The sequence below is a fragment of the Primulina tabacum genome, chromosome 16, assembly GCF_025594145.1.
Source record: "Primulina tabacum isolate GXHZ01 chromosome 16, ASM2559414v2, whole genome shotgun sequence".
Lineage (NCBI taxonomy): Eukaryota > Viridiplantae > Streptophyta > Magnoliopsida > Lamiales > Gesneriaceae > Primulina > Primulina tabacum.
In genome coordinates this window covers 31,666,377-31,681,168 of record NC_134565.1, presented here as the reverse complement: position 1 = coordinate 31,681,168, position 14,792 = coordinate 31,666,377, and the positions used below count along the sequence as shown (strand labels likewise).

Below are 14,792 nucleotides of genomic sequence, written 5' to 3'. Positions count from 1 at the left end.
TTAGAATACTAGCTAGCTAGGATTTTCCTTTTTATTTTGGTTAATTATAATGAATAATTGAGCCCTTGTACAAGTTGTACGTGTGGGTATTTTCTATGAATTTTTTTGTAAGATTTATTGCTTGATAATCCGAACAAGTCCGGCTCATTGTAATAACATTAAATAAGATGCATGTTTCTATTGGTTTTTCTGTATTTTTAAGTTATATTATATGTCATAGTCTTCTTCTAATTTTTGTTTTTCTTCTGTTTTTACATATAAAATGAGATAATTGTATTTTTTGTTATTTATGTTTCTCTCTTTGCGATTTTGATTATCTATTATCTCATATTTCAGAATAATAATTATGTTCATTTTTCATTGGTAGTATTGATATATCACTACACACGTCAATATTGTATTGATTTCATATCAGTGGCACATCGGAGAAAAATACTAAAATGTCTAAAAAAAAAGATATTACACTAAGACTAAGGTTTGATAGACAATATAAATAACCAAAATTGTAAAAATACAAATATATAGGACCAAAAAAGCAATTTTCTCTTATAAAATTAAGCAAAATAATTTTAAACGGACCTACAAATAGCTTTGGAAATCAATCATTAAGCTCTTGAAGTTGCATATCTAGCATGCCATGAACAGTGTCTAACTTTCTAGGAGGCCAAAGAGAGCCCCGGAAATAAGGATGGCAATGGGACGGGACGGAGGCGGGTTTGCCATCTACATCCCCGTTCCTGGATTCCATCCTTTCCCCCATATCCGTCCTGATCCCCGCTTTTTTCGGGTTCAGGGAATCCCTAAACCTGAAATTTCGGGGATCAACTTCTTATCCCCGCCCCCATCGCCAGTTTCAAAAATATTAATATGACAAGACGATGACAGATTCAGATATTTTCTCAAACCAAAAATTATTATTATTTATTATTATTAGTTATAATATTAATATTAATATCAATAATAATAATAATAATATTATTGATATTATAAAAAATAATATTATTATTATTATATTGTTGATACTAATAATACTATTATTTTATTATCAAATATTTATTGACTTGTTATTGATGTAATATATTTTTTTATGCCGTATTTATGTATTGATTATTACACTCACTATTTTCAAACAAAATTTTATGGTTATTTGACAGCCTATTTTTTAGGTTTCACATATACCTCATCGAACGTACGTACGAGTTTAGCCACAAACTATATTAATCACCAATTTGTATATAACCGAGGGCAACAAGATTGGTTGGTTCAAAATTTATTTCCTTGCTTAGTAAATTATTTTGCCATAATTTTCTTTAACTCTTTTTTTTCCTGATATCCTCTTCATTTGCAAATTTTTTGAAAAAGAGTGCAAATGAAATCATAAACTTATTTTCCACTAATGGAAAAATACATGAAAGTTATATTTTAAAAAATTTAAATTGAAGGTTTAAAAATGAGATTGTTTAAGTGGAAAAAACATGATTTTTTTGAGTGCAAGTGAAATCATAAACTTATTTTCCACTAATGGAAAAATACATGAAAGTTATATTTTAAAAAATTTAAATTGAAGGTTTAAAAATGAGATTGTTTAAGTGGAAAAAACATGATTTTTTTTTAAAAAATTAGTTATTGGAGATTTTTTTCAATAATAATAAAAAAAACACGAGTCAGTGTTGGGGCCAGACCCACTGCTATTTGAGGAGTACTAGGTCTCTTGTGAGACGGTTTCACGAATCTTTATCTGTGAGACGGATCAATCATATCGATATTCACAATGAAAACTAATACTCTTAACGTAAAAAGTAATATTTTTTCATGGATGACCCAAATAAGAGATCCGTCTCATAAAATATGATCAGTGAGACCGTCTCACACAAGTGTTTGACTATTTGAGAGGGTGTGTGGGGCATTATTATTTTTGTTTTTGGACCCAATGCAATGATAGTCGATCCTCAAATAAATGTTGGAGTTTGCGCTATTTTATTTAATTAGGTAGAACTATATGTATGTATACAAAGTGGTTTAGTCTCAAAAAAAATTTAAACTCGATTAATTTATAATTTATGTAATGTTAGTCAAAAAACTCGACTGAATCTAGGCATAGACATTTTGTATATTGTAGCATAGACATTGAATCTAGTCTAGGCATATATTTTGTAATTCTTGCCTTACAATATTAAATAATCATCTCTCTAGTAATCCACATTCGCGACGTGGTCAATTTCATCTTCTTCTTAATGTTCATTACTTAACACACGCAACGAGTTTATGCACAAATTAATTTTGAGCAGGTCTCTTGGGAGACGATCTCACGAATTTTTATCTGTGAGACGGATCAATCCTACCGATATTCACAATAAAAAATAATAATATTAGTATAAAAGTAATATTTTTTCATGGATGACTCAGATAAGATATTTGTCTCACAAAATACGACCCGTGACACAAGTTTTTGCCATTAATTATGAAAAATTGGGGACAAAAGTGGGTTTATAATAATTCTGTTCACCGTTGACTGAGAATAAAAAATGTTGCTGAGGGTAGGGTTTTGCAAGTCGTTTCGAACCAATCGTTGACCTACCACGTGGCATTGAAGAAAAAAGAACATATTTGAGGGTAGGTTTTAATTTAAATTTTTTGAACAATTATATTTTAAATTTTGGGTCCAAAATGTCTCTCTCCATATATTATTACTTTCTCAGAGTTTCGTTTCAGAGAGAAAAAGATTTTCTATCAAATCGATCTATTTCATAAAAATGGTGTAATTGGTGAGACGGTTTAATCGGATGGTCAGATCGAAAAATTATTATTTTATATAAATATATTGAATAATATGTTTTAAATTCTAAAAATCTTAAATATTTATATAAATAATAACAAAAATTATCAAAGTTTAAAATCTAAACGATATACATATAATCGAATATTATTATATTTATATTTCTAGGAAAAAATAAATAAAAAATAAGTTTCAATACTACTAAAATAAAATTTTAACAATTTTATCAGTCAAGTATTTGTATAGAGCCTTTTCTATTGGTGATTGATTATCATGTTAATATGCTTTGCAGATTACTGTGTTAAACACGAAAGTTTACTTAATGCACAATCGATGTATAGCTGTTTCAAGATCCTCTGTCACCAACACACACAAAATCTAATATATATTTTTTTAACAATAGATTAAATAAACTCTAGTACTACTAAAATCATATTTTATCTAGGTTTAAATTTCAAATAATCATGCATCCATATAACAAAATAATAAATTTTAGAATTTTAAAATAATAAAATTATTATTTTTTTAAAAAAAATCGAAAAACCGTTTGCATCTTGTTTTACCGATTTTCCGGTTCATATTCGATCGGATCAATTCTTGACGAGTTTGACCACTAAAATAGTTTTCCAGAGTTTTTCAATCGGAACCGTGACCGATTCGGAGCGGTCCGGTTTTGAGCACGCAAAGATTGGACGTGGACTGTTCTCAGACAAATAATGAACTGTACCCAAACCACAACAAAAATGATAAACAGCAGAATACAGTCTCCGCACAAGTACGGCTTGGAGATTTGAATGGAGATCGATAGTGGAGCAAAACGTGCTAGATTCGTTCCTTCTTAGTTTTCACAGACTTGCAAAAACTCTTTTCTTTGTTGAGTAGGATAGACTATTTTGCCATTTTACTTGCACGCCAAGTGTTCGGGGCCGTCTTTCACAGGAAGGAGATGCCTAGGCCTGGACCAAGACCGTATGAGTGTGTGAAAAGGACTTGGCATAGCGACAGACACCAACCCTTGAGAGGAATGATTATCCAACAGATTTTCAGGTTCTGGGTTTTATTCTGCTTGGGTTGATTTACTCGTTTGTTGAGGTCAAATAAATAAATTATTTCCCTGTGTTCTTTAGCAGGCTTGTGCATGAAAATCACTGTGGTGCGACCAAGAAAAATAGAGAATGGCTGGAGAAGCTGCCTATTGTGGTCTTGAAATCAGAGGAGATTATGTACTCAAAAGCCAATTCTGAGGTTCCGTTATTTAGTTTTTCCTTTGATTTAATGCGGGTTGATTTGGATTTTTCTGAAATTGGTTTTCTAATTGTGGTTTACACCCGTGTTCATATGATGTTGTACTTTGTGTAGGCTGAGTATTCTAATCTTGAAACGCTCTGGGACCGGGCTAATGGAGCCATTGATACGATCATTAGGAAAGAAGAGAGTACCGAGACTGGAGGGCTTTTGCCTCCTTGTGTTGAAGGTGCTTGTCTTTTTTTGTTTGTATGAACATATCCGGATTTTAGTCATTGTTGATTCTGATAGTGTTTTGTTTATTTTTTTGAATTCTTGATTATTGCTAGTTTAAGTGGTTGTTTGAATTATTTTAAAATGGCATAGTAATATGTTCTGATAGAAAATGAACTGTGTTGTTCAGCTGCACTTAATTTGGGATGTGTTCCGGTAAGAGCATCTAGAAGCCAAAGGAACAACAACCCGAGATCTTACCTCCGAGCAAGAAATCAAGAATCATTTGACTTCTCTCCGAATGTCTCAAATGAGAATACCACTGAACACCATTCTATACAGATACCTCCTCATACAGCCAATATCTCAATGTTCAAGAAACCGCCTAATGTAGATTCTCCACGTTTAGTTTCGGAGTCTATCAAGTGTCTAACTTTAGATACTAATGAAGGAATTGCTTCTTTTGAAAAACTTCCTGGTATCGGGAATAGTTGGTGTACTGAATCGAGATCTAACAATGCGGTCAACATCGGTTCTGTATATCCCTTATGCTATGGTAACTTCAAACCAGAATCTTCTCAGTTAGGCTTCCAAGAACCCCAAAAATCTGATGCTATAATCTTTGGCGTTCCTATTTTTTCTTCGGTTGCTAAACCTGCTGAAATCGGAAGATTGCAAAATCTATTCCCTTATGCTACAGATTCAGGCATTACTGGAGGAAGTTTGCTATCAGATCCAAAGGACAACAAGGCAACGGAACCTCAAATAGGTTGTGACTTGTCCTTGAGATTGGGTTGGTTTTCAGGGTCAAACTCGAGCAGGGAAAACTTCCCTGGTTGTGGAACTGATAGTGTTGTTTGTAGAGTTCTCAGGTCGAAGATCGGCCCAACTTCAAGGAGTTCCATTTCTTTCCTGTAGAATCTGCCTCGGCCTATGATCTATCCATGCAATGTAGAGGTAATTGGAATTACGAGGTTGAAAATCCGAATGGGGAAGAAGTTTCTAGAAAGCGTAAGCTACCCGTTAGTGGAGATGCAGACCTCCAGTTATGTTTCTGGTCACAAGATTATATTTCTATCCAGTTTGATGGTCAAATGAAAAGACCAGGCTTGTAGACAATTGCTTCATTTTACGCGGCATAATTATTTTTTCGAAGATACGTTATTGTTTTTTTTCGTTTGTGATTCATCCTTCCAAGCTACAAACACTAGATGTCCTCTTATGAACGAGACGCCTAGTTTTGTCAGTCTTAGGAATACGAACAGCTTTCAGTCAGTCTAAAAATTAGTAACCATTGATGAAGCATATTGATGAACACATTAAGCTCACCATGTATGCGTACATGGTTGCATGTGAGACATCAGCTGGATGAGTGAGTACTGCAAGCAAACACTTGGAATCTCGAAGTTCTTAGCTCGAATAGGCAAATCTATGTTTATTATTTCCCCTTCTTTTTCTCTATCACAAGCTTTTATGTTACCCAACACTGCTTGTGTCAAAAGTATTCACGTTCTTAATTTGATTTGGGAATGATGTTCGTTAACAGAATGATATACTGGAGACAAAAAAATGCTATGACGAGATTAGATCGTTAACAGATAGTTGCCATAGATTATGCTTGTTAGCGATCACACCGAATCATTATTTTTCATCGTTTGGATCCTACTGTATGTTTCACAATTATTCAGAACAGAGTATAGAAGAAGTTTGTGCAATGCCAAGTTTGTGGAAACAATGTTGTACAGCTTGTATGTGATGTATCATAATTTTTTAAGCTTCCGGGGCATTGCCTTTCCATTCATTAAACTGTCCATTGGTTGAATCCTTTGATTTCTTCCTCTCTCTCAAAGTCCTTGTCAACTGTTAACAAAATATTAACGAGAATGAAATATAATGACTTTGGAGGGATATGTTAAATTTGTGGAATGAACAAAAGGACAGTATACGATGGGGGCCCTATGTAGATTAAATTTAAGTGGATGTGATGTTTGATAACACATTAGCACCAACATTGGTTAAATTTAAGGACTGGACTCCAAAAAACTTTCCCTGGGAAGGGGCAGACAGTGGTCCCTTGTAAGAATTCATGCCTCGGGGTAAGACTTTACCATTTGAATTGGCTTGCATTTGGCCTTATTAAATGCCACTTCATCATCCCAAAACTTTGTCCTATTATACTTGTGGTTTTGCATGCACCAAAATTTATAAATTATTCGTATGTATATATCATGCAATGGAAGTTTTGAAGATTGATTCTCCCTCAAAATGTTCTTGAAATTTGGCTTCAAGATGGTGTCATAAATTTGAAACATTTTGGTCGACATGTTAGACATCAAAGTCTTTGTCCTTATAAGGGGGATTAAGATAAATAGCCTTAGATGAATATGAATTTGACTCGGTTAGTTCCTTTAAGTAAAGGGAACGCCGGGATGAGCAGGACGATTGAGCCGGGGAAGCTAGCCCTGTATAGGACTCTACACACCCAAATTTTTTTTGAGGATTTTCCTGGAGAAGCTGATGATATATCAAACTTTAGTAAGGATCTTTTAGTGTTGAATGGCCAACCCTTGGTCCAGTTACAATTAGTATCAAGGATCCGAACACAATGATCAATGGGTTTTTAAAACAAGCACGCGAGAGGACAGTCACGCCCACTCACAACTAGCACTTCCCAAAAGGCAAATGCTGCTTCACCACAAGGCAAGTTTTAAGCACAAATTGCTACTCGCTAGCTCGGCCACCACCTACAACACGAGACATTTCTTACAACTAATGTCCATGATTCTAACACTCGGTTCCATTAATAAACAAAAGAATGTCGAGTGGGCTAGCTAGGAACATGGATTCAGTGTTCTTCAATGCAAAGGTTGCAATAGAGATGCCGGGTTCCAGGTTCCGGGTCGGGGGTCGGGGGTCCCGGGGTCGGGTGACTGCCTGTAACACTTGACATTTCATGCAACTTAAGTCTATGATTCTATCATATGAGGTTCCACTACTAAACGAAAGAATGTCGAGTGCCTAGAAACATGGATCCAGTGCTCTTCAATGCGTAGGTTGCAATAGAGACTGTGCAATTAAAAAGGGATTCACTTGGATAAAGAAAAGAAAGACAAAGCCCAGAAACCACAAATGTCAAGACATAAACTTAGCAAACTAAAGAGTGCTTGCACGGCATCTCGTCCAAATTCATCATGTAAGTTTGGCAACAAAAAATAATAGAGTATTTACAACCTGCCATCTAGTATAGAGGGGGTGAATAGTTAGAAGTCAAATGAATCACCATTTAAATCTTTCAAGTAGCTAAATTTTTCTCAAGAGCCCAGCTCATTCAATAAGCTACCCCATCTATCTTTTGTCACAGCACATCAAACGAGTGATTCACAATTTTGCTCCCCTCATCCGTTTAATAATTTCGATTCTAAATTTGGGTTCAACCAGATATAAATTTTATTTGTAGGATCCTTCTAACAAAAGTTCGAAATAATACAGGTTCTAAAATTATTCTACAAATTTATTTTCTAAAAACATTTCCCAAACCATAACAGAAATCCGGAGGAGATGAAATTTCGACAAGTTCAAAGTGAAGATGAAATTAGCCAGGCAAAGAACACCATAAACATAAACCAGCTATTTAGTGCAAAGAACACCATAAACATAAACCAGCTATTTAGTTCAAATATCAAATATGTTCTGCTGAGATAATTAAAATGATCAGCAGATTATAATGTGTATACAGACAGTGTAGCCATCTCCCAAGAAAAGGAAAATATATTTAGAAACTAAAATCATGCAGACTCGAATATAAGAGAAAATGAAGTCATAATCTCAGCAGCAGAAGTATTATTGTAGAAGCGATAGCAGAGATGTAGGAATAGGATCCAAACAACTTTCCTGCTTGAAACTCCTGAAGGATTGAAACAAACACAAGGTGGAAATGTAATCAGAAGGATCATAGAACAAACGAAATTATAAAGAAAGTATCAAATCCTGAATTCAAAATTGCATGAGTCGATTAACAAACCTGTTTCAACTCATGTACCAAAATCCCTCGTTATATTTGCTCGTCAATATGCAAAATTTATGGATTTTACACGGGATTTGTGACCATATAAACTTTTATTGTACAAATATATGTGGACCTCTATCTATTGAATAATAACATGACGTGAATCGAACAATATATCTAACAAGGCAACACCAAACTAGAAAGCATGTTATTTGCTATACATTAGTAGAATTAGCAATGCTATGACTAACTATGAATACCAAATATTTCTATGCACATACCAATAATTGGTTCTGCAAGAATCACATACACAAAAAATTGACAATATTTTTTAGGCGGAAAAAAAAAAAGCAGAAACAATACCTTAGAAGACAATCGAGAAGAAACAGCAGATGAAGATTTAAGTCCAGGAAACCCAATATCATAAGAGATACTCCCATCAGCTTTAAACAGCCCATAGTATTTCTCAGAACCGGCACCAGGTTTTGAATCCTCATTAAATAATGCAAATATATACGCTTTCAGCATCCTTTTTGGTCTAAATGGAGTTCCTTTCCTCTTGGCAAGCCTCTTACGTAAGTTATAATTGTAAGTCCTTGCATTGCTTTGTGTAGCAGCTGGTTCGTTTTGATCACCATGTGAAGCCCAACCAGTCTCTGTGATTATAACTTCCATTTTTTTGAACCCTGCATCGTCTAAAGCAACATAAGCAGCGTCAATCTGTGCATCAAGCATGTTGTCATAGTGAAGATTCGTTTTTTCATCATATATTCCCTCTGTTGCCTGAAATAGAGCATAATTTATGTCGATTGTATCCGGATTATAAGTATAAGCCAAGAAGGGGTAGGCATTTAAACAGAACGGAGAGCCTATCTGAGAGAAAAATTCCAACAGAGGTTTCATAAACTGTACAACACTGTCTTTAAAAGTACACGAAGAGGGAGGATACGAATTCATAAAAACAGCCTGAGAATGAGCAGTAGAAATCTGAACCACATCGTCTATTCCAAGATTCTTAGTAGCATTATATATATTTTTGACAGCACCTAGTAAAGATCCGGAAAGTTCATTATCATTTCCCAAAACTTCATTCCCAATCGCAATCCCGACAATGTGTGTTTCAGGTAGGAATGCCATAACATTTTCTTTGACCCAAGTCAGAGCATGATCAGCATGAGCACTCATATCTTTCACAAATCCATTTGGAAGTCCTATTACCAACTCAAGCCCAGTACCTTTAAAGGCATTCAGAACATTATGATCGGCATCGTATATTCTGACATTCTTGATCTTTGCAGCTCTAAGTAGCGAAACCACTTGGTCGGGTGAAGGGATGTTGTCTGCTATTCTACCATAGTTTATTCCATAGGTTCCGGTGAATGCAGTTGCGGTCAATTTTTCTGAAAGAATATAGTGATTATATGAAGTATTGAAAAGCTTGAAAAGGCATTTTAAAACGAAACTCGCCCAAATTTTGTACAAGTACATGGACTTATGACTAACTAAACCATTTATACCTACCCCAACATTGGAATCCTGGGAGCTCATGAGACCATACTTAGTTCAATGCAAATCAATCCAACAAGCTCATCCCAACAAAAACTTAACACGTGTAATTACAGTCCAAATAAAATATATGTGTGTGTATGTGTGTGTCTGTGTCTATAGATATATTGTGCAAGGACAGAACAAATCACTTTTGGGTGTCTAACCATGTGGTTTAACAACATAAATAAGGGCGGTGATTTGATTTTTCAATAATAGAGAAATAAAAAATTATAGTAATTTTCGAACGACTACGAGAACTGTGGGTATTTCATCCCTGAAAGTGCGCGGCCAATCAACATTCTTGCAGATTCTTGGCACCATATACTTTGCGAACTCATTTTGGGGAAAAAATATGTACATATACGTGTAATCATGTAGCAGTACTGGTGATGCCAGAATACTCGATTTAAAATTCAAAATTATAAGCAAAAATCACGATTCCAGTCGCGTGAAACATAAAACTAACCATCTTTCTTGAAAACCCAAAAGAGAATTCCAACTTAGAATAAATAGTAATTGACACAAAGATCCCAGAAATCACGCAACCCAATGAAAAAAATACAGAGAGATGAAGAAAATTAAGTAGTTACCATTCATACTAGAGAATAATATCAAGAACAAAAACGGCAGAACCCTCATCGCTTCCGCAATTCTCCCAGTTCATTCAAATATAATAATTCTTGTAATTCTCTGTCTTACGCATAAATCCCATCACCGACCCTCAAAATCTCCGCCCACATGTCATATATCAATACACTAAGTACAGATGCTACTCCTGATGGAAAGATATACGCAGAAACGGTTACGATTATGGCCGGCGGCCGTGGGCGGCGGTCCGAAAAGGCGATTGGATATGGGTTTTGGCGGTGCCCTTTTGAAGTTAATAATTTTCCAGTGACTAACGGGCGAAGAAACTTGTACTAGTAGTCAATAATGTGTACGTGTACCCATGCTTTCCTTAAATAAACAAAAAACATACTAATGTGTAATAATAATTGAGAAATGCAATTAAATTTTTTTAGTAAAGTAAATTAAAAAGAAAGATAGAATGAGATGTTAAGTTTGGAACGAGATTTGGGATAACGATATGCTCTAGTCGAATTTAAATTTGGAACGAGATTTGGGATAATGATACACTCATGGATCTATGAAGAGATGTCGGGATTTCAATATCATTTTTTTGAGTACATACACAGGAGAAGAATCGAAGTAGGTACGGCAACTAATCTAAACAAGAGCGAAACTAAAAGGTTACAAGTTCGATCTCGTTGGAATTCCAAGATCTAATTATAATAAAATCATAATCGAAAAAAGTGAATTAGAGAGTCTCAACTCTCATGTCTGCATTATCTAAGTGTATGTTGACGTAGTCGAATGATGATCACACTCATCTTTACTTTATTTGACAACTGAATTGGGTATTTTGTGAGATGATCTCACATATTTTTATTCTTAAGACAAGTCAATCGGGTACATATTTACATATTTTTAATATAAAAATTAATATTTTTTCATGGATAACCCATATAAGAGACGTAGTCTTACAAAAATTTTGTGTTTTTAGTAATCTATTTATAACTTTATGATTGATAAATAAATAAATATTTTTTGCGATTAAAATACTTTTGTTTAAAGAGGAGAAACAAAAGTATAGTTGATTAGAGAACTTTAATTCATAATGGATATATAGATAAATTGTGATTTTTAATATTAATAAATGCTAAACCGAAAAGAGATGCAAACAAACGATAATTATGGAATTGATGACAAGAAATAGATTATTTATATAATAAAAGTGATACTAAATTGTTGTAAATTAAATGAAGCGTGGCCCTTTAGTTTAATTTAAAAGGATTAATTGTAAAGTGGAAAGGCAGTAAAAAGAGAATAATTATTATTATTTTCATGATAAATGGCTTTACTTTTCCTTACTTTCTAAGTTTCATTGACGGACAGTGCCAAATATTGTTATCAGAATTAAAATTTAATTGATAAAGCCATTTTATATGTATTTAAATAAATCAATAAAATTTAAAAGTTCTAAAAAATTTAAGGCACACATATATCCCATTACCCTTATTTTGTATTAGATAAAACAAATTCTATTTATTATATGACAAAAACATGTGTTAGACGGTCGCACATGTCGTATTTTGTTAGACGAATCTCTTATTTTGGTCATCCATGACATTAATGATTATTGATTATTAAAGAAACCAATAATCATTAATTTCAAGTAAACATAGATAATTATTTTCATACAAATTTCAACCTTGTAATTAGTGAAATTTATTTGGTTAAAATTGTTTAATCATGACTTGGCAAATGGTCATATTGATAGGGAGGTTACTCAACCAAAAATGATTAATAATATGATGATGCCATTCCACCAAATTTTAATTTTTTTTTTCATTTGATGAGATCCAACCAAATCTTATCAAATTGTTTTATATTTTAATATAGGCTTTTGAAAATGATTTAATTTTTGTAGATGCAGTACAACTTTTCCCTTTTATATTCAACTATAATATAAGTGTAAATGTTTTTAAAATTTATAAGTTTTTAGGTTATTTTGCAATTTTTGTTTTATATGTTTGTTTATTTACGATTTTGATCATCTATCTTTATACTGTATCTTTCGATTTTTGAAAATTTTAATCATTTTTCATTGAAAATGCTGAAGCGACACTATATATATCAGCTCCACGTAAAAAACATATATATATATATATATACTTACAAAAAAAAAAGAAGCAAAAAACTAAAGGAATATACTAATTGAAATTTAATTATATGAAGATCAAAATCGCAAAGAAGAAAACATACCAAAAATATAAATTTTTCTAAATATATGAATATAAATTATACATCTACGTGTACATATATTTATTTTGACTCGATACATCCTTCGTTCATGTTCTTTTTTGAGTTGGCTAGAACGTACTAAAGCAGTAAAGCTCCTTTAATTGTTAATAATTAATTAGTAAAAATAAAAAGAATATGAAATATTATCGGACAAAAGACTAAACTTTTATGAAATCCCTTCGCTCATGCGTGTCAGCTAATTTGTAAATTGGAATTTATATATTGTAAAATAATATATATTCGAATAATGATTCGTCGGGAATAATCACCGACATTTTATTTATTTATTTATTTTTTTTCACAATGATTCTTTGGGAAATAATCGCCGACTTCGATAAAATACGATGTTGCGCAATTTTTTTTAAAAAAATTGGAGGGGTTCGTCGAATTTTTTTAGGTATTTGAAATTGTTATTTTGGGTTAATAGAATACGGTTTGTTTAGGGAAATTTTTTTTAAAATTTATATGTGAAGAATTCAAAAAATATATATAAAATTCAGTCAAAATATCCAAGAAAAACAAGGTGAACCCATTTCTTGTAATATGATTAATTTGTAAGAAAATTTAGATTTCTGTATAATCCAAGGAGGAGACGTTTTGGCATGAAATTGAACTCGTGTCTCCTACTTAATCCGACAAAAGTTTATGGCATTATTCATCGATAAGTGGAAATAGTATAGAAAAATGATCTTGATAAATATTACATATTAAATACGGAATTGTAATCGTGAATCTGCCGGAAATTCGTAAACGGCCTGTAGCAACTTGATCTCGAGAAATGTGGAAGTCGATGCCGACATGTTTTTATACGATAATGAAATACTAGGTTGATACGAGCATAAGTGGCACTCACATCATCACAATGGATAACTGGAGTGTGTGAAATAAGCACTTTTAGCTCTTGAAGAAGCTTTGGCCTTCCGTCTCCTCCTTGATTTCACCATTCTAATAAGTGCCATGACTCGTGATCCAGTTAACTTCAGCTGTCGTAGAGGTAGTTGTTCGATATTCTGTTTCGGTGGAAGAGCGAACTTCCATCTTTTGCTTTTTGGAACTTCGTGAAAATGGTTTGACACAAAGAAAAACAAACGTAAGCAGAAGTTGAAGTTCGAGCATTGTTGGTCTCAAGTATGACATCTTGATATATAAATATGAAAATAAAAAATTAGACAACAAGATTTATTTGGAAAATTCCATTAAATTATTAGGGTAAAAACCACTGATAAAATGAAAAAAATTTCACTATAATATTTTATGGTATAAAACCACTCATTGTGTTTCCAAAGAAAACACAAAATATAATTACTACATGAAAACAAAACATCTCAAAAATATTATAGAACTAAACACTCAAATATTATGAGAAACTGAAGAGTTGAGAACGAGATGCATTACAATGAGATATCTTTATTTCTGTTAATGGATAACGTGTTTCCTTCATTTGTCAACAAGGATGCCGAAAACTCCATTGAATAATAATCATAGCCAACCACCAACATCAATGTGTTGTCCACTACCGTTCATAATTTTGCTGACATTTCTCCTACTTGGATATTTGATTGATAATCAAACACATCTTCACACATCCTTTCAATCTGTCATTTTCTGTTATTTATGTTTCTTCTAGGCCACTTGAAGATCTTCACCATTCAAACTTATATGTATTTACTGGCTTGGTCAGAAAATCAGATACATTGTCCTTTGTATAAATCTGTTAGGATCGGTAAAGAGTTTAGAGAGATGATGAATAAACTCTTTAAAAATAGTTGTTTTTAACACTTGTTTTCAATCGTTTTTAGGCGGTTCAAAGTTTTTCTCGAACGGTTAGAAATATGAACCACTTGAAAAGTGCGGAGAACGGTTAAAAATTTCTATTGATAGTCACAACCAGTTGGTTGGATTGTTAACAAGAAACGATTTAAAATGTAAGTGCTTGCAGAAAGTAAGGACATGGATGTTTGGATATAAAACTCATATGCCACCCTTCTTTATCTTTAGGAAGGATTCCACTAAAAGACTTTAACTTTACAAATCATTGCAACAGCTCACTCAAATCAGGACTTATCACATTGCATGTTTTGGAACTCTTAATAATCACTTTATACTTCTGGATATTTAAGAACCCCTCGGTTTACCAGA

At 33.1% G+C, this 14,792-nt stretch overlaps 2 protein-coding genes across 3 annotated transcripts; one reads left to right on the top strand and one right to left on the bottom strand.

The window, feature by feature from the left end:
- Positions 1-3,497: 3,497 nt before the first annotated feature.
- On the top strand, positions 3,498-6,029 carry LOC142530009 (uncharacterized). Of its 2 annotated transcripts, none has more exons than XM_075635760.1 (4): positions 3,498-3,823; positions 3,904-4,021; positions 4,136-4,250; positions 4,425-6,029. In XM_075635760.1, the coding sequence occupies exons 1-4, from the start codon at positions 3,723-3,725 to the stop codon at positions 5,150-5,152; spliced, it is 1,062 nt and encodes a 353-aa protein (XP_075491875.1). In that variant the 5' UTR covers positions 3,498-3,722; the 3' UTR covers positions 5,153-6,029. The 2 variants fall into 2 exon arrangements, with proteins under 2 accessions (XP_075491875.1, XP_075491876.1); XM_075635761.1 differs by having other exon boundaries at positions 3,907-4,021; positions 4,425-6,024.
- A 1,854-nt stretch (positions 6,030-7,883) lies between these two features.
- On the bottom strand, positions 7,884-10,735 carry LOC142528950 (glucan endo-1,3-beta-glucosidase 14-like). The gene is made up of 3 exons (XM_075634253.1): positions 10,379-10,735; positions 8,604-9,640; positions 7,884-8,138 (listed from the first exon to the last, which is right to left on the bottom strand). The coding sequence occupies exons 1-3, from the start codon at positions 10,425-10,427 to the stop codon at positions 8,052-8,054; spliced, it is 1,173 nt and encodes a 390-aa protein (XP_075490368.1). The 5' UTR covers positions 10,428-10,735; the 3' UTR covers positions 7,884-8,051.
- Positions 10,736-14,792: the final 4,057 nt, after the last annotated feature.